This window comes from Necator americanus, chromosome III, assembly GCF_031761385.1.
Source record: "Necator americanus strain Aroian chromosome III, whole genome shotgun sequence".
NCBI lineage: Eukaryota > Metazoa > Nematoda > Chromadorea > Rhabditida > Ancylostomatidae > Necator > Necator americanus.
Genome location: NC_087373.1, coordinates 23,458,671 through 23,482,732, shown reverse-complemented (window position 1 = coordinate 23,482,732; position 24,062 = coordinate 23,458,671). Strand labels below are relative to the sequence as shown.

Below are 24,062 nucleotides of genomic sequence, written 5' to 3'. Positions count from 1 at the left end.
GTTTTTGGTTGTTTTACATATTTCAACATTCGCGCCATAATCTTGCTCATTCCAAAGTGTACTCTCTTAGATAAAAATGCAGCACTCCAACAAATCCTTATTTCTTTCTCAAGATTTGTAACTCATCTTCGTAAAACAACGAAGAGCCACTTAAACTGACAAGCGTGACTAGCGCAATCAAACATCCGCCTTAAATAGGGCGCGAGTTCCCGCGTAATGCAGAGGCATTCCTCTTTGCGATTCATCATGAGCCTTTGGAGTGGATCCACAAGGCCTCCAGAGCCTTGCTCGCCAAAATCGTGATCTTAACTCCAAAATTTTCTCCGTTATGACGCCGCACGCTGTGACCACCTGACAGTGGAGTCACATGATCTCCTCCTGCCGGCCAGGTGTTCTTTGATTCGAATACGGTGGTCTAGCTGTTTCTCCTATGTATTCGTCACCACACTGCACACAAGAAATCATACAAACAACACATGAACTCATGCGATCACCCTCGTTGTTATGCGGACATATTTTGCACTAGTAGTGTAGTGTAGTGCAAGTGCAAATACGATCATATAGGGGATTGCGAATGAGCCTTTGCGTAACGCTACTAGAGGGAGCTCCACGATGGCAACAGATTCTTCGAGATTAGCTTTTCATTCTCCATTTTCCAAACCATTCTCCTTTTGGCTTATTCCGAAAGGACTTTATGCTCCGAGTGCTCATTTAGTACCTTGAAACATCTTGCTCATCTCTGTTTGAGACGAACAAACAAGGAAACAGTTGTCGATGTATCGACGATAATGCAAAGGGCGTGTTTCCCAAATGGATGCCTCAATTTTAGCCATGAAAGCAATGGCGAGCGTTGGCGCCAACCGTTGTCCCATGACAAGACCCCTGATTTGCGCAAAATACTTGCCCGACTATCCAAAGACAATGAATGCATTTGAGAAATTCCCTGAGAACAACCATGAAATGCTCCGCGGAAAAGTCATACAGGTTGATTGAGCTCTGGTGTTCAGTTAAAAGCTCAGGAACAGCTTACATAGCCGAGTCGTTGGAGACGTTCGTGTACAATGCAGTAACATCAAAATACTCCATAACACATGAGTTATCAAAATGCGTGTTCTTTAGATGGTCCAAAAACATATGGGTGTTCCTAAGGTGGGGTGATACGGATATGAGCAACTGCACCAGTGGAAGAGCGACAGACGGAGTTGTCTTGGAGGTGACATAATGTGAGAGCTTGGTTTAGATAAGTCTAGAGGAATGACTACCAATTCCCCACCCTTGCCATTAGTAGATAGTCTTATTGCTTTAGACTTGACAAGCTCACGAACTTCCTTAATGCCTAAGCTGTTCGGGGGTGATGTTTGGTGACACTTTCTCCGTCCGTAGCGATCTAAAACGTAGAATAGTTCATCTGCAAAAAGACGGAAACTAATATCTACGGTGTTAGGTTCCTGTTGTCTAAACTAATATCTACGGCGTTAGGTTTCTGCTGTCTAATCTGTCTTGTCTCTGTCTTGTCTTGTCTAATTTGTCTTGTCTTGTCTTGTTGTTGGCAGTAGTTTCGCGATCGCTAAGGTCTGAGCGGACTGCTTTTTGACACTTTTGTGCACTATCACTATGCGGCCTACTAAGCAAACTGTCGAACTCTTTCTGTAAAGCAGACTTAGCCTTAGATCGGATAGAATCACGTATCGAAATCGACCCACCCACTATTCTCCTCCAAAGGAAAAATCCAAAAATTGTCGATATATCGACGACTGTTTCCTTGCCTATTCGTGTCAAGGAGAGATGAACAACTGTTTCAAGGTACTAAATGAACAGACGGAGTATACAAAGTTCACTCGGAATAAGCCAAAAGGAGAATGGTTACCCTTATTCAACGTTTAAGCGCATATTTCAAACAGAACGCACAGGACAAAGCGATACCGCAGACCCAGTGATAAGAATATCTCAATTCACTTTCTTTCTCCTCATCCTACACAAGTTAAAAGGTCGGCGGTTGAGGTGAGGTTAGCGCTGGCATCCGGCGGTGTCTGAGGAAAGCTAATCTTTTCGAAAGATTTTTTGAAAAAGAGAAAATTTTGAAGTTAAGATCACCATTTTGGCGCGCGAACCTAGTATTGGGGCGCACAAGGCTCTAGAGGCCTTGTGGATTCACTCAAAAGGCCCAAGATGACTCGCAAAGAGGAATGACTCTGCATTACGCGGGAACTCGCGCCCTATTTAAGGCGGATATTTAATTGCGCTAGTCACCTAACAACAGGTATCTAACAGTGGCAGGATAGTCAACTGATCCTGAGGTACCAAGGTCTCTTCTACTGGTGGCTATGAGGCCCGAACAATAAACGCATGACTTTCTTTGTTGGACGGACGTTTGATGGGATTAATCGTGTTCGATTTCACCCTTTCAGGCTCTGAAGAAGGCGATATTACCGAAATGTTAGTCACGAATAAAGGATAGCAGCAACTTCGTGTTCAGCTCAATTAAAGAAATCAATTATTGAAACATCAACATGCCGAGATTTATCGAAAGTCGAGACATGGTGTAGTACAAAAAGAATTTCATGGGGCACTTAAGAATGTGTTTCTGCGATAGGAGACGTAAATTCCGCGTATTCGTCTGCTCTCAGACGTGATACGTTATTAGCTGCCTGGGAGGGATCGGAGCAGCAAGACCATTTCCTACACCTTTTTCTGGATTTCAAGAGGGAGCTGAGCGTGACCGCCCTCATATTTGTCAAGTTCATTCTAACCTTATTCATAGAGAGATACCAGCACCTTCAGTGTTGGTAGTATACTGCCTTTTAGTGCTTCTTGAACACTATTCTTAACATCTACTTAGTCTTCTGGGAACAGACTACTCCAAACCATTTTCACTTCCACACTACTTTTGACCTGTATGATTACATTTGTAGTGATTAATAATATCGCTGATAACATGGTCTTTAATTTGCTTCAAATGTCATTTCATAATGTATGGATGGATGAGATAGTCAAAGCCTCTCAAGGTCGGAAAACACGTACGCATTTATCCGCAAAAAGATCATTCAACTTAGTTTCTCATCTCTCTTGGTGAATGAAAACAGAAATAGAAACTAACAATTCTGAATGTTGAATGAAAGACTTAAAGCCGCCGTAACAGAAGTTTTAGTAGGAATCTACACTGCGAAAGATGAGCTTTACTACTAGTTACAATAGAGAATTCACCAGACCATGATTCCGCTGCAACAGCAATCAAAGCAACTCCATAATATTATGAGCTGAAATACTCTTCTATGTTGTGCAACAAAGCGATGTTAGCCAACGGTTCACCCTGTCTCTGACAAACAAGTGAAACAAATAACAGTACAGATTAATTCCAGAAATCAACGCGGAAACTCAGCAGGATTTAGTATCACACATCAAGTTGGGAAAGTGAAAGAATCCTTAAATATAAAACAGAAAAGATGTAAAAAGTAATAGAAACAGCGGATACGTGCTAAACTCCAGCATTGACAGTACTTGCTAAATCACCTTTCCCTTCTGCTAGTCGTTGCCTAATCAACTCGGCAATACATTTCTGAGTCCTTCGTTCAAGTTTCTGAAAGTATTGAAATAAAAGATAGACACTTCCTAACATGGAGAAGAACAAAAAGTCTGGCAAATATTTACAAAGAAGGAGAGGATAAAAATGGCACCGTCCATTGTGAAAAAGCAGTGGTGAATGTCTCAAACAAGGAAAAAAGCTGAAAATACCCGAAATTTCCACCTGAAGTCTCGCCTCAATGTCTCTTTTCAAATCCCAATCAATCTTCTTTGGGGCCAACGTTGATAAATCAACAGTTTCAACAGCCTTCGTATTCTTTGTGTCCTAAAGTAAAAACATGATAAAGCCGTACGCGAATGTGGAAAATACGAAGGAGTTCTTAACTTGAATTGGAAGTTATTCTCCACGGAAAAATAGGTTTAAGGGAATTGACAGAAGAGAACTCAAAGAAATAACTTACTTCTAGGTGAGAGGCAATAACTTCTTCTACAATATCGAGCTTTGGTCTAGGCTGTTCCACCTTCCCTAACGCATTTGAGATAGGTTGGTAGCTCCTTTAAAATGCACAGTAATTCCAAACTCAACCTTAAACAAGTAATTTGTGAAGTTTACCTGAATAGCTTCTCCTCTGATTTACTTTTCTTAGTGGCCTGCTCTTCCTCTTCGTAGTCTTCTTCTCTGAAACATACATATCTTGCAGTTGGCAAGTCATCTAGACATAGAGAACACTGCTTTGTCCATTTCTTTTGGTGTAAACAACTTTTGGAGTGTACCCACTCTCGAAGCAAAACAACTACTTATTATAAGTAGAGCGCGACCATTTTGCGAAAATTGATCCGCTAGAAGCATTTCGTTTGCGTTAAGATCGAACACAACTTCTCAAAGTTTGCGCAGGTTCAGCATAACCAATATAAAAACTTCTCTAAACGTTCACTCACGAGGTACTAAATAACCTACTTCATTTCCACTCCATGCATGCGAGACTTCATCTCCAGTAGTCGTTTTTTTCGAGCCAAAGCAGCCGCCTCCATTGAACTTGTTTCCGTGTCCATCTCCTCACCAGATGAGCCATCTGACTTTTCATTTTCGGCCATAATGGAAAAAGGTATCTGAAATAGTAGCTACACTCGTTCTTCATTTCCTTTGAAAGTTCTTCTCTTAAAGCATAACCAACTAAGGGATTCGCTTTCGATTCGATTTGGCTTTCGTTTTTTGCTACGTTCTTTTGCTGAGAGGACAAAATACTACTACAAAAAAGATGAAGGCGAACATCGACCACGTTACAAACGCAGGCAGAAGTGGATCGAGCTACCGAAGTACTTGTAACTGCAATTGTACAGTCCCTTGGGTCCGAACAAAAAAGGGACGTTATTACTTGTATTCCAACAAAGAACAGCGATGTAAAGCTATCAAAGACTCACAAAGAAAAGCCTGTAAGGAAGACACTACCTACAAGAAGGTAAATTCTCGAAAGCATAGAAATAGCATTCAAAGAAACCCACACCCGCCCCTGTGACCCTTGCTAAGGCGCGGTGGCGTCGCGGCGCGCCTAAGTGGGCCATGCGTTCTCCCGCCGGAGCGCGAGATTGCCAGTTTGGTTGATAGGCCACATCCTCGGCCACTTATTAGGTGACGATTATTAGTATTAACAATTGGAAAGTTGGAAACGTGCTTATATTAAGTACATAACATACGAACCGCATAAATGCATGGGATGTTCCAGAAGGCTACCTCAGTCACATGCATGGGACTTCCGCTCTAGTGTGCATCTCGTAGAATGTTCTCCTCAGATGTTTATAAGGTGCTTTGACAGTTGACATCTGGTTTTTTTTTGGGAAATCTTCTCACTTGTGTGTAAGGGACTGTTCTGTCATTTGTAAGGAGTCTCAAAGAAATAACAACCATTCCTCACAGCCCCTTCACTCCCCTCGTTATACGCGTGTAACGCAGTCGCAACAGCCTACGAAAGTGGGTTTGTGAATGATTGCACAAGGTTCAATAAACACATAGCTACAGTAATCAAATGTCGTACTATTGCTGACGGAGTTGTGCAGCCGTGGCTCATAAGATAATATAAAGTTGATCCTTGTCGCAGCTGGGGATGTGATGTACAGAAGGGGATTTCGCGAACCATAATTTTATGTTCTGATTTCCGTAGTGGCTCTCGCGAAACAAAAGTCGATGGCTTCGTGTAGTTTCAAAGAGAGAGCTTCCAGGCAAATGGTGCAAATAACCTGTACGATGGCTTTAGCGTGTCTTACGGCTTCAGACGGTGTTGAAATGATTTAGTCGGGTGATGGATCGAAGATGGGAATAGAGAAGAAAAGGGTGGGCAACGGCTCTCCATGTAATCTGCGATGCATCGAATGAAGCAGTGTTTCGAGAGTTTCTCTGCATTAGTAAGGGTGGTTTCAGTGGTAGTTTCCAAAGACTGGCAACAAAACGTGAAACAGTGCCGCAAAAAATCCAAAAATCAGACGCCAGTTTCCAGTTCACACAACTAAGCAATTGTTTACTCGCACATGAGTGGGGAAACGAAAACGTGCAGGTTGGTTCCCACTACCTGCACAGGCGTAAAAAATTGCTTCCTCAGGTAATTTCCTCACTGACACACTTTACGCACTTAGATTTCTTCACTCGTATGGTCGCCCGCCGAGAGCCGGCATTGTCAGCAACGCAGCGAGGCACGGGCTCGCGCTTTACCCGGAGCTGTGCCGGCAGTCTCTGGGTGTAAAGAGCTGCATCGTCTACCTATGTGAACCTTTTGATCTCCAGGTTTCCAAAAACCAAAAAAAAAGAAAATCCATACTTCAAAATTTTAGCACGTAATTTAAAGCTATAGAACATCCTTAACTAAACTTCACGTGAGGATTTCTCGCTTCGGTGCACTACTAAATGAGATCACCTCACGTCAAAAATTACAGGAATCTGTCTTTTTTTTTTTAAAATATAAAAAAAAAAAAAAAAAATTTTTTTGTTGTGTGGTGGTGGTTGGGTGGGAGAAAAAAAAATATTTTTTTTTGGGGGGGGAAAAAAAATTTTTTTTTTTGAAACCCCCCATTTCTTTTTTTGGGGGGGGGGGGGGGGGGGGGGGGGTTGGAATTTTGCGGGGCCCTTTTTTCCCCCCCCCGCGGGGGGTCTTGGGGGGGAGGGGGGTGCTTTTTCCCTATGTGAACCTTTTGATCTCCAGGTTTCCAGAGGGATTCTCCAGCTTCACTGCCGCCGAGAGAGGAACCTCCCTGGTAGAAGTGATTAGGGTTTGATGAGGTTTCGCAAACCTTTTAACCTTATCATTAATCTTTCATTCAAATCCTTTGGAAAAAATTTGTGTAATTCTGTGAGTCCTCGAAAAATACAGAATAAAAATGCAGTCATTTCATGAGCTCGCATTCGATTTGTTCGCAAAAAGTGCCAGTCACCATTCTTTGCAACCAGATCAAACGAGAATTGAAAGTTGACTCGTTGCATCTGGCTTTTTATTCCCCGTCAGAAGAAATTTAAAGACAGCGTTATCACGAATGAATTTCCGATGTTTAGTTCTCTCAGGGACAGTATAGTTCGAGGTGTAGATTACTAGTCTGGGCATGACCATGCTCAGTTCCCTCTGTCTTCCTAAAAAAAAACCGCGTTTGTTCTTACGAGGTACGTGATAACTATGGTAACGTCCACGAACGAGCGCTCGAAAATCAGTAAAGTCTCCGGAGCAACCTATTCGAATAACATCATGCTATATAATATCATGATATATAATAACGGGCTTATTCTCTCTCTCTCTCTCCCTCTCTCTCTCTCCCTCTCTCTCTCCCTCTCTCTCTCCCTCTCTCTCTCTCTCTCTTTGTGACAACACCGGCGTCGAGTTGTTGTCTCGACGCCAGAAAACTATAATATGGGGTGCGATGGGTCCACCGGCGTCGGATTGGTGCGCCGGCGCCAGGTAGCTGCAAAATGGTGTGAGACGGCTTCGGCGGCGTCGAAATGGTGCGCAATAACTTCGTGTGCATGACGCAAAAGATAGATGGTTGCAGCCGTTTCATAGCCGTTGCGACTTGGCCTTTGCTTTTCACCTTTATGACTTCTCCACGTTCCTGTTTCCTTCTCCTTTCGCCTCAAGTTGCTAGCATGCTCAAAAAGTGGAAACACGCATGCAAACGGCTGCTTAAATAGTAGCAAGATGTTTATGTGATCTGACGTGGAACTTTATCTTTATCAATAGGAAGGCTTTCACGTCATTTTATGCTAAAACATCCTTTGATAAGCCTTTGGGGAAAACAGGAGGAAAACCCATATTTCGCGTGATATTTTTGAATTTTTTCCATAATATATTGGTATGGAGGGTTTGAAGCTGAAGTTCGAATATTCTCCAAATGTAGAATTGACGCGTTTAGAAAAAAGGCTATGAAATCTTTTGCCTTTAGTTATAATATAAAAAATAAGAAAAATTTTTGGAGATACACAAGTCCAATTTCATGGAAAATAACACTAATGCTAAATTTCGTTGATCAGGCTTTAGTCTGAAGTCCGGCTTTAGCCGGACGTTCAGACTGGTAATAAATTAAAATATAATAATTCGAGTCACGTGCGTGTGTGTCCATTTGTCTGTCTCGAATTGGTCCCCAGACGCCAGAACGTTATAAAATGGGGTGGATGGGTCCCAGGACGTCAGATGGGTGCGCAATAACTTCGGGTACCGCGAAAGGTGGATGGGGATGGTGTTACAACCGTTAACTAGCTCTAGCCTCTCCCTGCGTTGCATTTCACCTCCACGACTTTCTGCTTTGCCTGAGGTTGGTAACATGCGTTCTTCAAAAAGTGGAAACACCCATGCAAACGGCTGCTTAAATAGTAGCCAACAGTTTACATGATCTGAAATGGAGCGTTATCTTTATCAGTTCATCAGGTTGTTCATAAGAGTGTTTGGAATTAAAGTTTGGATATTTTCCAAATGTGGAACTGACCCATTTGGAACGAAAACTACGAAATCTTTTGCCTTTATTTGTCATTAAAGGAGAGGAAGGAAGACGTTCAGACTGGTTATTGAATAAGCCGCTGAGGGACCCAAAACGCATACAAGGGTGAGACGTTCTTCGTAGAAGGCAAGGCTGTTGCATTGCACACCATTTTCAGGACGCTCAAGAGGAATCGAGTTCAGATTCAAGCATAGAAAATCTTATGATACGCTGTCTTTCAGCGAGTTAAAGGATTTCTTTGAGCATTGAAGATATTTATGTTTAGCCTGTAGTTTTTTTTTTATCAAACAGAAGGCACCTTGAGGGTGGTGAAGTCTGGAGATCTGGAGGTAGACATATAGCGATTTCCAATCAATCTTTTCCATCTTTTTTGGTTAATGCTTCAGCTACCTTCGTTTATCACCTCTGCAATACGCGACTATATTATGCAGGAATATAGAGTGGCTGCTAAATCCACTCCTAACCTTCGAACGAAAAGCCATTTAGTGCCAACAGCGGGCTAAGTTGCAAAATTTGTTTTTGCTTTCCTATCATTTCTAGCGTCTTTATAAACTCCCTATATTCTTATTCTTTATTACGCATTTGGGCTCTAGCTCTGGATACTCAGTGCATATATATAACTAATGGAACCTTTCCAACTTGCCATTGATAAATGAGCAAACATTAGTCAGCTGGCAACTCCATCTCCTGCTCGCTTCACGAAGTAAACTATGCCCGAAGTGAGATCAGCCTTTCGCTACCACTCATCCATTAATTAACGGCTCGATTTCAATTAACTGCGACGTGAGCCACATCTCAACTCTCTTGCCCTTGGTCCCATAATCCTCATCGCACACTCGAGCTCAAGAAAATCGTTGCTGCAGAGGTTGTACGTCGCAAGATTTTTACGCTCCTCATTTCCAGCCAAGAATCGCCATTTTGTTGTCAAAAGTCTACTTTATCGTCATATATCACGCAGATTAATCTCCTCGTCATGTTAATCGGGAAAAGTTGTTTATTTGGTCTCATCGGAAGTTCATGAATGACTCTGACACCTTTCTTGCATGTGATCACGAGCAATGTACGCTTAGAGCAACTGGTTCGGCACAAGCTGCTGACGTCTCTGCTGCATAATATTATCTACTATCGGCTGTGTGATGTCTGCTTCCGTTATTGCCAAGACGATGAAAGCGAATCACTTTTGTTATGAATTTGCAAGAATATTGAAGTTGTTTTCTGCAAGACCTCTTGGACAGAATTTGTGAGATTGTGAGCATGAAAATGACGATTACTACGGTCTGCTATCAATCATACATTCTCTTGTATGATGTGGAGGTGAGGTGCAACTCACTTTATTTCTTTTGTATATGGGTTTTTTGAATACGAATGCTCCGTTTGGATTTTCGCCATGGTATGCTCTAGTTACGTTTCTTCCGCTCTCGAGCTGGCGGTAAATTCTAGAACTTTGACCTAGGCAGGTCTGAGGTACGGCAACGACTGCACGCTACTTTTTTCTTGACGAGTAAAATAAAAGCGGACAGTCTCTAAGCACTTAAATGCGGAGATGCGAAGAGGACAAGTTTTCACCTCTATCTCTGACATACACATGAAAACCACCCATGATGCTTCACTATTCACCATCACGTTATATGGCTCGCGCGTCATCGAATAACTACAAATCTGACGTCAATGTTTGGTCAACGCTAGGGCAACACTTTGCACAATTTGACGTTTGAAGTCGAAGTGAATTGGCCAGGATCTGACTGTTAAATATAAAGAAGGAAAAGGACGAAGCGCTAGGTGTTGACGAATTTCTTTGAAACCAACTATTCGAATTCAATTCTGAAGAGTTAAAACATTGGCTCGATACATCGGCGAGCCCAGTCCTTTCAATTTTATTAAGGCATTAAAACTATAATGTGACTGTGTCATGTTACTGTTTTTATCCTCCCAAATAAGTCAGGTACCAAGCATCGTACAGGCGCAGGGGAATCCTTGATCTTAGTACTACCCACCCGAACAAAATGTATGGGACTACTCAATCTGTAGGAATAAACAAACTTTTACTAAACAATACTGAATTATATCGAAAGCGCCTACGCCTAATTCAGTATTGTTTAGTAAAAGCAGTGTTATGGTCTGCGAAGGCGAGACAATGTGTCAAGCCACTGTTTTTATTAGATGAAGTAAAAAGCTCTGAGTGTTTTCGCTAGATATTTTAGTAAGCCTTATCTGACGATGTAAACTTCACATCGGCTCACACTACACGGCGAATTCAAGGTGACATTACGAGAACAAAACCCGAACAAGATCGTGGTCCAAGCGCGGTGAGCCGGCCCAAACGATCGCCAAGCTCAGATTACAGGCCAAGAAGGTCTTGCTGTTTGGTAGGATTAGAAGGGAATCACCCCTATGAACTCCGTCCATCGAGTCAAACGGACCTCTACTGTCAGCAACTGACCAGATTGAAGCAGGCGATCGACCATTAGTGACCAGAATTCGCCAATAGGGAAGACGTTTTGTTCCATCAATATTACGCCAGGCATACATATCTTTAACGTCCCGTCAGAAGGTCCAAGAGCTCGGATGGGTGGTTTTCCCGCACCGCCGTAAAGTCCAGACCTGGCACCGAGCAATTATTACCTTCTAAAAATTTGGAAAATTTTCTTGATGGTACAGTACTGACCTCAAGAGAGCATCGTGGAAATGAGGTGGTCATTTTTTTGCCAATAAAGACGAGAGGTTCTTCAATTGCGGAATCATGAAATTGTCATCAAGATGGACAAAAATTATCGGAGCGAGAAAATGAGAGAAGAGAAGAAAAGAGGAGAAGATGGACAAATCGGAGGGTGTTTTATGCAAATCGGTTAGTCCAAACTATGTTAATTTCATCGCCAAAATAAAGCAGAAAAAAAGAACTTTTACTCCACCTAATATGCTTTCATTCCGTCGTGGTTGATAAAGTCCCCGGAGATATGAAAAGCTTGGTTTGCACAGGCGCGGTTTTGAATCATCGACCATGGAGTCACAGTTGAACCCTTTGCCAAATGCGCTACATTCGCTTTGAAGCGTTGCTTCAAACGTATGGGTTACGTTTCGATCCTTTTTTTGACAGAAAATTTTCATTTCTGTGATATTCAAACGTTCAGTAATCTGCTTATGAGGGCGTTAAAGGAAGGACGTATATCAGGGCAATTGTTCCGGAAAAATAAAAAAAAACCTCGGTTTTTTTCTACATACTGTCGAACAATTACCGTGGTTGATGTGCAATCAGGTAAGTGCACATTTTTTAGCGATGAAATTTACTAACAACGGTAATATCGTAGACCCTCTACGTATGTTTTCTGTCCAAAGAGCAATTGTTGTGTTCCTGTCCTGATGTTGCCTTCTCCGTCATAATTCGATCGTAAACTATTTTATAATTATTTTACTCCCATTCACTATCGCACTATGATTTACAGCAACGTCAAGTAACAGCTCACTAAATTATGGAGATAAAGTAAAGTAAAGTGTCTGGCGCAATCAATCTGCTTGGGATGCGACCCCACGTTCACTTCAATTCAGAATCGTTTAAGATTCAGGAACGTGTAACTGGCCTAATGACTTAGTGGTTAACCGATGTGCCAAACCAGTGTTTCTCTCCTTGCAAACAAGCCTGGTACCAATTCATCGACCCCGGAGGGATGAAAGGCTTGGTGAGCACTAGGGGGATTCGAACCTCCGTTCGATCGATGCAGGAAGCGGAACCTCTAACCGCTACACTACACCCGCCTCAAATTGTGGGGTAGAGAAGAACTTAGAAAAGCAAGCTATGTACCTGTGCAAATTAGGAGAATCGCTGTCGTTTTCACTCTTTCTTTATTCTGCTGTAGTAATTATGCACATGTACTTAGTTGAATTATTCTGTACGGTTGGTCAAATCTTCGCCGAAGTTCTTACACATAGGTCTGCCCAAACTTCTCGATTAGTACAGTAGGATCGCAGAAAATCCAACCATTAACTGCTGTTGCATATCCTGCGAAACTTGGCGTCGAGTGTCCTCTAATTCCTCATTCAACAATGCCCAGGAGTTCTGCCTGACGGAATTTTTTGCCAAAGATTTCACGCTCTCTCTAGGCCTCGATCTACCAAATTATGCGCTTTGACAATGTGCCAAATGACATCTTTCACAATGTTTGGGCGATTTCTGTCATGTACCTGCGCGTCATGCCGCATCATGCGCACAGCGCATGCTCGAATTCTTGATTGCATCTAGTAGATCTACGGCCACTGCGAGCATGTAGCAGTAGCAGCAGTAGAATCGCTAATTCTTCGACAGAACACGAAGAAGATCTTTTTCGTCTTTTTTCATAACACACCCAGTTTGATCAATACCATAAAATCTACTAATGAATAGATTCGTCATTTTTAGATTTTTGAAAAAATTGCCTGCGGCTACACATTAATAAGGCTGAGTCCGAAATAAATGATATATAAGATATATGACTTTTTTCATGAACATATTTCTCAAAATGTATTATGATAGTTATATATTCGTAATCTACACACTATTGTGATATCTCTCACAGCTTTAATATCATAACTTTAAAAATGTTGAACAATTGAGTAATGTCACATGTTACAACTCCAGAAACGATGGAATTATTACTTACCAGTCAGCGTCCGGCTAAAGCCGGACTCCAGACTTTCTGTGTTCTTTGCTTCGCTTGCCTTCACTAATCAACGAAAATTAATATTAGTGTTATTAGTTCTATGAAATTGGATTCCAACAATTCTTCTTCCTTTTTTATATTATAACTATAAGCGAAATATTTCATAGTCTTCTTTCTAAACGCGTCAGTTCTACATTTGGAGTACATTCGAACTTCAGCTTCAAACACTCCTTATCAATATATTATAGAAAAAATTTAAAAGTATCGCGCGAAATATGGGTTTTTCTCCTGTTTTCTATAAACAGTTATCAAAGAATGATGTTCTGGCATAAAATGACGCGAAAGATATCATCCTACTGATAAAGATAGCGTTCCACGTCAGATCACATAAACATCTTGCTACTATTTAAGCACCCGTTTGCATGCATGTTTCCATTTTCTGAGAACGGCATGCTACCAACTTGAGGCGAACGAAGAAGGAAATAGACACGTGGAGGAGTGGTAAAGGTAAAAAGCAAAGCGCCCAGTCGCCACGGATATGAAACGGCTGCGACTATCTATCTTTTGCGTCTTGCACACGAAGTTATCACGCACCATTTCGACGTCGGTGGATCCGTCTTACACCATTTTATAGCTTTCTGGCCCCAGCACAGCAGTCCGACGCCGGTGGACCCGTCGCAACGTCTTCTATGGCTGTCTGGCGCCGCAGCACCAATCCAACGCCGCGGGGCCCATCGCACCCGCTTCTATAGGTATCTCGCCCGTGGACCCGTCGCACCCCCTTCTAAAGGTATCTGGCGCCGGTGGACCCGTAGCACCCCCTTTTTCGAATTTCGTGACACACACACGGACTAAGCTCGTTATTATATACCAGTCTGAATGTCCGGCTGAAGCCGGACTTCAGACTTTCGCTGGTTTTAGCTTCGCTCCCCTTCACTGATCATTGAAATTTGATAGTAGTGGTGTTTTCTGTAAAATCAGATTTGCGTTTTTATAACAACACTTTCCTTCTCTTCTTTATATTATAAATTACGGATTAAAGATTACGGAGTTTTCCTACTAAATGCGTCAATTCTACATTTGGAGGATATTCTACCATCAGCTACAAACACTCCTTTGACGCCAGAATAATATAGATGCAATTTGAAAGCATTACTCGAAGTATTGGTATTTCTCCTGATTTCCCCCAATAGTTATCACACATAAACATCCTGCTACTATTTAAGCAGTCGTTTTCATGCGCGTTTTCACTTTCTGAGAACCGCATGCTACCAACTTGAGACGAACGAAGAAAGAAATAGATACGCGGAGGAGTCATGAAGGTGAAAAGCAATGCGCGCAATGGCCACGGCTATGAAACGGCTTTAACCATTTATCTTTTGCGACGTGCACGCGAAGTTATTGCGCACCATTTCGATTCCGCGGGACCCGTCTCACCCCACGTTATATCTATCTGGCGCCGGCGCACCAACGACGCCGTGGGACCCGTCGCAGCACATTTTCTAGCTCTCTGGTGCCGGCGCGCCAACCCGACGCCAGTGAACCCGCCGCACCCCCTCCTATAGGTATCTGGCGCCGGTGGACCCGTCGCATCCTCTTCTATAGCAATCTGACGTCCGTGGACCCGTCACACAATCTTCTATAGGTGTCTGACACCGGTGGACCAGTCGCACCCCCTTTTTCGAATTTCGTGACACACAGACAAACACACACACACACACGGACTAAGCTCGTTATTATATATCATGATAGATGAAGGCCAGCATTTCCGTTGCGTGTGACGAGTAGCTCAGTAGCAAGCAGCGCTGTTAATGCTTGAGAGGTCGAGGGATTGTTCCCCGCGTGTCGATGATGTTGTTTCAAGACGGGACTTACAAGAGAATGATTATATGAAGAAGCACTGAGACACAACCAATGACAAATCAAGGTTTCTCGGGATCATTTTCTGGTTTTGTATGGATATTCCTTGTCGAGGATAGAAATTTACCAATTTAATTTATGCGAGATAAACTACGGAAACTCACACGTGCATTTGAAGGGAGTTTTTTTGAAGTGATATTTTAATCCACGTCAGTAATGAGCTCCAAAAGCTTCTTGTATAAGAGTATTTCTAGTAACTTGTATTATAATTTAAAATCTTCGTACAGCAATACCACCATGGAATAATCAACTAATTCAGATTCTTCCGCTATATTGCATATGCATGCGGATGCAGCTCGTAAACAGATGTGCTATTGTTAAATTTTCTTGCTATTAGAGATTTCATGCTCCGTCTCGGTTCCTCCGTTTTGTAGGATGGTATTCTAATCTGTGTGTTGAGCAAACTCCTCATAAGTAATGTTAAAACAGAGTCTACTCAGATGTTGACGGTTTTACGAAATAACTAAAGTCGTTGACGGCAATCGATAGATGTGGTCGCTATCCGATATCTTTTTTCGATCGTTTGAAAGGTTTCTAGCAGGATTCTATCTTCACTCGAAATAACTGTACTAGATTTAGTGGCCTTGCAACTCGTTATTTTTTTCTGTGGGGTGGCAGGTAGAGACCAACTTTGTTTTCGCTTACGCAATGGGGTAAAATGTTGAACACACAGTCAGTAAATCACCATCTATTAGGGAGAAAAATTGAAGTATAGCATCTTGCAACGTGACGTATACGGTTACGCGCGAAACGACGCAGTTTTTGAGTGCCCGTATCTCTGCTGGCGCTCCTGCCATAGAAGGGTGCAAGTCATGATGAAATTGAATTGGTCAAACTAATGCAAGTCATTCTGAACGGTTACTGTGGTATTTTATTACATTATTGCGTTGACTTAGCCGTGAGCTTTGACGTCGAGCCATTAAGAGCTGACGAAAACAGAAAAAAATGATGACGAAAATAAATAAATGACTAGATAGTATCTGAAAACATTACTTGAGGATGAAAATGAATGGTTATTTGAAGCTTGTCGGTGACTCTGCGTTTTTGTGATATGATTTCTTCCTTAATTTAATCAACTCATAAGGAACTTCTCAGAAGATTTTTGGCGTACTGTCGAGGCTGGGGTCATCTACTCATCACACAATTGCACTTGACTTCTTAGCGGGCCGTGCTCCTAGGGAGCCTTCTCTCTAGGGCGAATATTAAAAAGAAATAAGATAGACTCCAAGTTCATGTCTACTGTTTCCAATTCTTGTATCTTATCGCAATTTTGTTCTTTGCAGTTCCCCAAATCTAGTCTTGTGGTGTCAAAAACTTTTAAAAGATGTGCAACGTGCGGCAAAATTGGATATTTAGAAATGAGAATCAATAAAATATATAGTTTGCAAAATCGAGTTCCCATTGTGTCTGCGAACAGTTCAATTAGAGAAACTGTTAAATGTCAATTAAAGGAAATTAGAGTTCAAACTGAACTTGTTCAAATTTTAAAACGACTTGCATTTCTTTCCAACTTCTAACGTTCAGAGTGTTCACCTTTTTCGGAGATATCTTCAGCTTTGCCGAAAATAGAAACATTCGAAAATTGACACGGTTATGCAACAATTGGTTATGTTATGACAATGCAAAGCCGAACTATGAAGCCCACTCAAGTTTTCCTTGAAAGCATTTGGAGTTTCTTTTTTTCAGGATGTCTAATGGCAAGCCATGGAAGGAAGGAAGGTAGTTCTTTTTTTGGACTATCCTTCCACATGTGAAGGGAGAATTTTCCATGTTTTTCTTCAGAAATTTATTCTTTTTTCTGGAATTTCGCTTTTCATGCCTTCCAGTTCCATTTTCCGTTTTTTGTTACTTCTGCACGCGCTCACCAATGAAGAAATACAGGATAAAATCAGTCCCTCACGATGAGCTCAAAAAGTTTTTGAATCTGCATGATTTTGCTTGTAAGAGTCCTTTCATGATTTGTGGTCGTACTTTGAGTGTTTATTTCATAAACGTGCGTTTCCTGGTGAAAAGCTCTTATTTCTTCATTATTCTTTCGTAAAGTGCGAAAGGTTGATTTGTGTAGGCGTGCCGGCCTACGTTTTCCTTTCAGCTCCATGGTTTCTCCTAGTATCACTAAATGACATACATTTGCTTGCATCCGAGTCGCTTATCATTCGGTTTTGGCCCAAACAGGCGCTTTTAAAGAGTCATCTCGGTGATTGTTGCTCTCATAATTTTAGAGTTATGAGAGATGAACTAGTTCTGCTTTTCGAGCTGGCGTTGAATCTTCCGTTTTTGTGCTGCTGTTGTTCTGTTGGGACGCTCTCCCGCAGTGCACTTCCACTGTAATCATCCCACCTCTCATGGGTCATCAGTCAGCTATTGCAAGCATTGACCAGGTGTGCTAAGAAGATTATCTTACAAAGTGCTTCTTTCGTGAGATTCTTTCAATAACTACCCTTGTGCTATGAACTCACTCTTCACCAGCGGAGAATTATAATATAGAATAAAATCAATAACTTGTGATCAGCTCAAAAAGTAGCCAAATGTAAATAAATTTCATCTAGAGAAAGCGTTCAAATAAATTCTAGATGTTGTGTTCTGTTTTATAGTAAATGAAATTAGGGACCTAATTTATGGGTCACAGAAGCGGCAAACACCTAGGAAGCGAAGGTCCAGGGTAACCACGACACAATCTCTGGAAGAGATGAAGCTCACTTCACGCGTTTTCGTTCCTTTACGTCCACAAGTGTAAGGGGTAAATTCGTTGGAAGGAATGAAGGTATACGTCTGAGGCAACTCAATCCTAGACTTCTGGGGATATTCGTTCACAGCTATTTTTGGAAATAACTTTTCTTACAACCGTAGAGAAGCACTGAAAATCTCCTCGAAAGTTGCCTTTTACGAAGCTTCCCCTGTGACTGTGAGTATGCCACGAGGGAAATAAGCAGGCGTTTCTGAGCATGTGCTTTCATGCTCAGCAGCAAAAAAGAGCGAGAGTTCGTGCACGGCACTGAGGAAGAAAGAGTTGCCGCACAACAATAAGTGCAGATTTGGACATACTACTCGCTATGTTTTTGGTGCGGGAGTTTTTTGAACACCACTATCCTTGATCGGCGCAGACCCAAAAAAATCCAGGAATTTCTGAGGAGATGGAAATTAGTACAAAAGTTAGTTCAGATTTTTGTTTCACTTTCCAATAAAACCTCCTACGTAGATTGTTAATTTGTTGACGGGTCTAGTTATGAGTGACAACCGAAGATGTTCGGTGAGTCAAGCTTATAGAAAGTGCGAAGAAACTTGAAACTCGAGAAAGTGCTAGCAATCACAAGAATATGACATTACGATAGGGTATTTAAAACTGGAGGAGTTTTGATTTGATGATAGTCTTGATCAATCAGTTTGAAGTTTTTTTTCTTTCTAGAAAACATGTAAATAGTTGTAAATCTATGAATCTATGACCTTTATCTAAGGCTTTAATTTGACTCGCTTGATCCTTCAAACCACGGATGAAAAATGTCGATAAATTTGGAAACGGCACATTTTTTACACCAATCTGAACGATTTCATTTCTGATGAACGTGTGGGATCCACAAGAGCTACATGAGCTTATTTCCATAAAATTCTTCCTTAGTAAAACTATAGAATTACTATGTTACGCTAGCACGATCTGACATTCAAATGTAACTCCTCTTTATTCTTTGTGATGAAGCAGAATGAAAACAGAACAAAAGAATATGGACGCAGGCGCAATTCAACGTGAAATGTGACAGGTGCAGCAATGGACTTTAGGTAGCGCTTATGGAAAGTGGGGAGAAGTCTGTTAGAGGTGTACTGTAACCGCACTGTCGATGGTTCGAAACCGTTCTAGTACCAACAAAACACTTCATCCCTCCGGGGTCGATACATTGGCACCACACTTGTCCGAGAGGACGAAAACACTGACTTTATCATCGGCTGGCCCGCGCATGGCACTGTATAGGCCACGTTCAAATCTCAACGATCACGCATTGCGGTAAGACGCGTTGGCGCGTCCCAAGTGGATTGATACGCCAGCGACTTTATCCTTGATTCCTTCATATCCGTGATCAAGCAATGATTGTGCCGACGCATTATGTATTGAGAGTGCATTGTATGATTCTCTTAGCAGTAACTATAGCGGTTGGGATGAATGGGTGTAGGAAATTAGAAAAAAGTTACTGAGGCGTGACTCAGCCCAACATCGGTTATTGTGCAGTTTGTTCTGCTCCAGTCTTGAGCTCTTTACTTGTTGAATACCAAAGAGGAGCTTCTACTTTACCCGGTGAACATTATATGAATAACTTTTAAACATTTCAAGCTTCATCCTACATGCAGTCTCCTTAGTCACATTTGTTTTCCCAGCTCAACTGTTTTGCGCTTTGATGCACGTAACTTCGACATTAACAACTTCGGCTTCCTCATACATCTTCTCACGCTAACCAGAACACCATACTTTCACGAGATTTCTCTTTAGGAATGAAACTTTGCCTCTTTTTCTCCCGCCATATCATATTGTGCTTGTGCCATATGCCGTATCATATCACGTTGTGCTCCAATTAGCGTCAATATCCACCCATGCACGTTCTCAATAAATCACGAACTTGTGATTAATACATTTCTCCCGTGTTCGCTGCACGTCAACTACTCAGCTATTCTGCGAAAAAGAGCAGTATTCAGAATAGAATCGACTCAAAACGTAGCCATCAAAAGGAGCAGCTGTTTTAAAAACTCTAACAGGTGCTCTCGGAACTCCGTCAAAGAAAATTAAACAAAATAAAGAAGGAGTCAAATATTAGAAAGAAGCTGTGCTTGGCAACTCCAGGGGAGAAGAGCCGGTAGATCAACCTAATGTAAACAGAAAAAAGAACTAGCCTAGAACTAGATTCTATCAAAAAACCTGTTTTGGGACTTCTTATGGTACAACGAAAAGTTAAGAAGTGAAACAAACCGCTTCGCTCTTTTCCTTAAAAAAAACCAAAAAGAGAAAACTAGTGGAACTAGTGAATAGAGTTAAATCCTTGCAGAAATCGTTGACACACCTACAGTTGGGAGTGCTGTTGCTGGCGCGAAGCGATACCATGAATGAGTTGAAACAAGTTGCCCGTGTGTATAACAATGGAGCTAGACCAGCAAGTCCTACGAAACACCTTTTGGTTATCACTTCGGGCTTGCTCCATGTCTCCATCTAATGCCCTACTAGACCGCGACAACATCTCGAAACAGCGACAACATCTGCGCATAAACCGAATTCAATTCAGCATGTGACCTGTCGGTCACGTCTTGGTTCTCGTGTCTGAGTTGAACTGCTAACCTGCTAAAATACTTCCACCTCCACCTACATCACTGCTAGCCCGATCTGCCGGTTAATCCCGTAGCATAAGTCAAATTACTGCCATTCCTTTACGAGATAATGACAAGGATTAGTCAGGAAACCAGCAGACACCGGAAGCGCTTTCGAGAGACGTGTTTGTGAACGACGTCATATACCCTTTCATTGCCGACCAGAAGGTGGAAATCGACGAATATCGCGCCGAGCTCCACGATCGAATTACGGCTATCAGTATACATTTGCCGGACTTTTCCCGTATAGTTTGAGAAAGAAACGAGAAAAGAGTTGTCACTTAATGGTTCATCCGACACTGTCTTCGCGACAAGCAGCACATTTGTTGCTAACCACTGTTAATTGCGTCACGAAACCGTTGTGTAGAAATTGGAGAAAAATGCGACCAGGGTCAAGCTTACGTTGGGATTTTCCCAAAAGTGGATCGTAGAAGGGGGATAGGAGTAAGAGGGGTAGGCGATTACATTCGACAACTGAAAAAATAAAATGATGTAATATTTGATTAAATTATTGCGGAGTAAACTGTTGACGACTCGATTTCTGTACAGCGGAAATAGTTTTGCTAAGATGAGAGTACACAAGCCGCAAAATGATAAAAAATCTTATTCCTTATCAGCCTATTCCGTACTTCTATTTTTCTTGCTAATGCCAGACCTCAGACTTCTTGTGGTGCTCGCTTTGCCTTCCCTGACTATGGAGAATTAAAGGTAGTGACATTCTCTGTAGAAGAAAAGGAAGTCAAATCTCAACTTTGGCGTGATGTGGAACCCATAGGAATAGCGTAGAATTCGGGTGGAGGGCTGCGGAACGCAGCTGGTTTCAGTCATCTTTCCCTAATCGACATAAAAAAAACAGCGCGGGAAGCGCTTTACTTCCTACGAGAAACGTTAAAATGCACTTCTATGTACACTTTTCGGTCCCTTCGGCAGTCTACTTATTGGTTTCACCTGAATGGGCAGTCGAAGAGAACCTTTCGACTGTTGCGCAGCTGGATGTTCCGCATGTGCAAGGGTGGCGCGCTGCAACTGAAATCGTCGGGAAAAACGGAGTCCCTCACGCCGTTCTTTTACAACGATTAAGAAGAGATGAGCGGAGCAACGGTGGGATCCGCAGTCTACTACGCGAACTCTACGCTGCCGCTTTCTCTGGAAAAAAAACACTACGAACAAAGCGTCAGCTTATTAGCGTAGAGTTCGCGTAGTAGACTGCGGATCCCACCGTGGCTCCGCTCATCTCTTCTTAATTGTTGTGAAAAAAAACGTTTTTTTTTGCGTTCAGCGTAAAGGAGTCAAATGAGTATACTTATTATATCACACGAGAAAGAAATTTTGAAATCACTACTATGTGACAAAAGACATCTACATCTGAATATAGAAGTAAAAATAGTTTGTATCTTTTCTGGTTATTTTGGAACCCAAAAAAGAAAAACGGCAAGTTTTTGCTTGGCACCAAACAACTGGTGACAACAACAACATACAACAATTATAAATGTTTACTTAAATGTAAAAAAATGCGTACTAGTCCCGCATTTTTATTTATTAACAATGGGCAATGTTCGCCGCTAAAATCATCCCAAGTCGCACGTAAAGGCTGTAAATTTACTTCATTTGTATTTATTCATCTTATTTTTTGCTCAATAAGTTATACTACTTTGTTCCCAGTTATTTGCAATTTTTCAGTTTATTTTTCAATATTTTGTTCATTATATTCCAGCGCAGTTTCGCTCATATTTCCCTACTCATCGCAAAAAACTGAACGGATCCCCTTTAGTTCATACGAAATAGGTTAGAACGCGCTTCTATGTGCACGTTTCGGTCACCTCAGTAGTCTATTCATTGGTTTCTTGACTTGAATAAGCCGCTGAGAAGACCTCGCTAACCTTCAACAACTCTCCCTTGGATGCTGCGGATACACAAGGGTGGGCGTTGCAACTGAAATCGTCGTAAAGAACGGCGTTTTCCATGTTCCTTTCTTTACCACGATTAGGAAACAATGAACGCAACCACGTTATTCCACGCAATCTACTACTCGAACTCTACGTTTTCCCTGTAAATTCCTCATCATGTCAAAATGAAGATTCGCTGCCTTTAACCGTGAAAACAACGAATGCATCGATGCTGTGTTGTATTGCTCTCACGTTGGCTACTGATAAAGGATAAAATTACGGGAATGAAATAACAGTGATGTGCGGCGGACAACCGAAAGGGAAAATCAATATCCTTATCCTTTCAAACAAGTCTGATGGCAACCCATCGATCTCGAAATGGTGAGAGGTCTATTTGGTCTTGCACAGTGTCGAACCGCCCCTCCACCCACTTCCAGTGTGTCACGCTTCCCTATGCCATAAAAAGTTCTGATTTGACGGAATTATTAAAGTTGTACCTAGTTCATTGCCTCAAATTCTCATCAACAATCCACCAACATTAGAAGTTCCCGACTCATAACATTATCATTTCGCAGGTGAAGAATTCTAAAAAAAGAAAAGCAAAGAGGAGATGCTGATTTAGTGTTTCTCCTGCTTATTCTTGCGATTTCGATAACGATACAAAAATTGTGGTTTGTCTCTACTTTGCGAAACAGATTGAGACAAGCACGTACAAAAGCAGTTGGAAGTTAATCATAAGCCGAAAATTCGGATGATGCCTTTCCTTGAAGTATTCTTAGGGTTTTTATCCACTTTTGGCTCGTTGTTTTATTAAAATCATTCTAGTGCCGCAGTCATATCGTGCGTCTCCCCCAGAAAAGCAGTAGTGAGCAGAAATTACTTTGACTCTTACAAAGTTGTTATTATCCGAGTGCTTCTGTGTACCTTATTTCTTTCTAGTGAAGAAACTGTTGTTTGATTCTTTAAGTTTCACTGAAGCTTGTTCAGCAGCAGCCTCTTCTCCTCTTACAGGACTTGTTTTTTAGCTACTTCGAGGAGAACACCTTTTTATATGAGAAATATAATTTTCTAGGGTAGGTCAGGTCATGACACTGCACCTCGTGACGACGGTATTTTTGTCCCAGTTCTTGAGTGTCTTCTCCTACATCACATTTGATGGATATTATGAGCGGTTAACGCGAGAAGACCCTCTGGTAGATGAGTTCCGTCACTCTTTTGAATCATCGACTGGTATTCATAGTTATTGTTATTGAACATTAGTTTCAGAATTTCCATCCCTTGAATCAGGCACAATTCGTCGAAGATGACACACAATTTTCCGATGAACCAAATGGTGGATCTTTGCGTTTTATGGTAGCGCCGGTGAGCGCTGCTTCGCTACGCAATTAGTTTCATGTGATTACTTTCCACTTACTGTGGAGTGATTTTAGGTTCAAATCAGTAATCCGCTCTTCAATTTTATTTCAAAAGCAGGACAACTATACAGGTATCTACAACAAAACAATTACAAGTAAACATTGTCAAGGTTAGTGTTTTTCTCGCGCTTAATTTTTTAACGAATTATCTTTCATTTTTCAATTGCCGCGATCGTGCAGCGCTTACTAGTTAGACGGCATCAAAGAATCAAAAACTTTCCTGTATATTTGAAGTGTTCATTTCAGCTACGCTACTTCAATGACAAATGTGAGATATAGCTACATAAACAACACTTATAGTCACAGCATGAGGAGAAGACGGTTGTTCGGAACAATCCTTAATAAATATTTCATTATGTTACCTAATATACACGTAT

General features: G+C 41.7%; 2 protein-coding genes across 5 annotated transcripts; one reads left to right on the top strand and one right to left on the bottom strand.

Annotated features, from left to right (window-relative positions):
- Positions 1–3,375: 3,375 nt before the first annotated feature.
- RB195_010635 (uncharacterized protein) lies at positions 3,376–5,343 on the bottom strand (the record flags this gene model as incomplete). 2 transcript variants are annotated; one of them, XM_064191735.1, is made up of 8 exons in its annotated part: positions 3,376–3,422; positions 3,511–3,577; positions 3,746–3,847; positions 3,984–4,077; positions 4,136–4,201; positions 4,481–4,632; positions 4,945–4,954; positions 5,264–5,343. In XM_064191735.1, the coding sequence occupies 8 exons, from the start codon at positions 5,341–5,343 to the stop codon at positions 3,376–3,378; spliced, it is 618 nt and encodes a 205-aa protein (XP_064049317.1). The 2 variants fall into 2 exon arrangements, with proteins under 2 accessions (XP_064049317.1, XP_064049318.1); XM_064191734.1 differs by lacking the exons at positions 3,376–3,422; positions 4,945–4,954; positions 5,264–5,343 and having other exon boundaries at positions 3,476–3,577; positions 4,481–4,617.
- Positions 5,344–23,355: 18,012 nt separating this feature from the next.
- RB195_010634 (uncharacterized protein) lies at positions 23,356–23,964 on the top strand (the record flags this gene model as incomplete). 3 transcript variants are annotated; one of them, XM_064191732.1, is made up of 5 exons in its annotated part: positions 23,356–23,463; positions 23,537–23,632; positions 23,701–23,710; positions 23,757–23,795; positions 23,932–23,948. In XM_064191732.1, 5 exons carry the CDS (start codon positions 23,356–23,358, stop codon positions 23,946–23,948), a joined length of 270 nt encoding a protein of 89 aa, XP_064049315.1. The 3 variants fall into 3 exon arrangements, with proteins under 3 accessions (XP_064049315.1, XP_064049316.1, XP_064049314.1); XM_064191733.1 differs by having other exon boundaries at positions 23,531–23,632; XM_064191731.1 differs by lacking the exon at positions 23,701–23,710 and having other exon boundaries at positions 23,932–23,964.
- Positions 23,965–24,062: the final 98 nt, after the last annotated feature.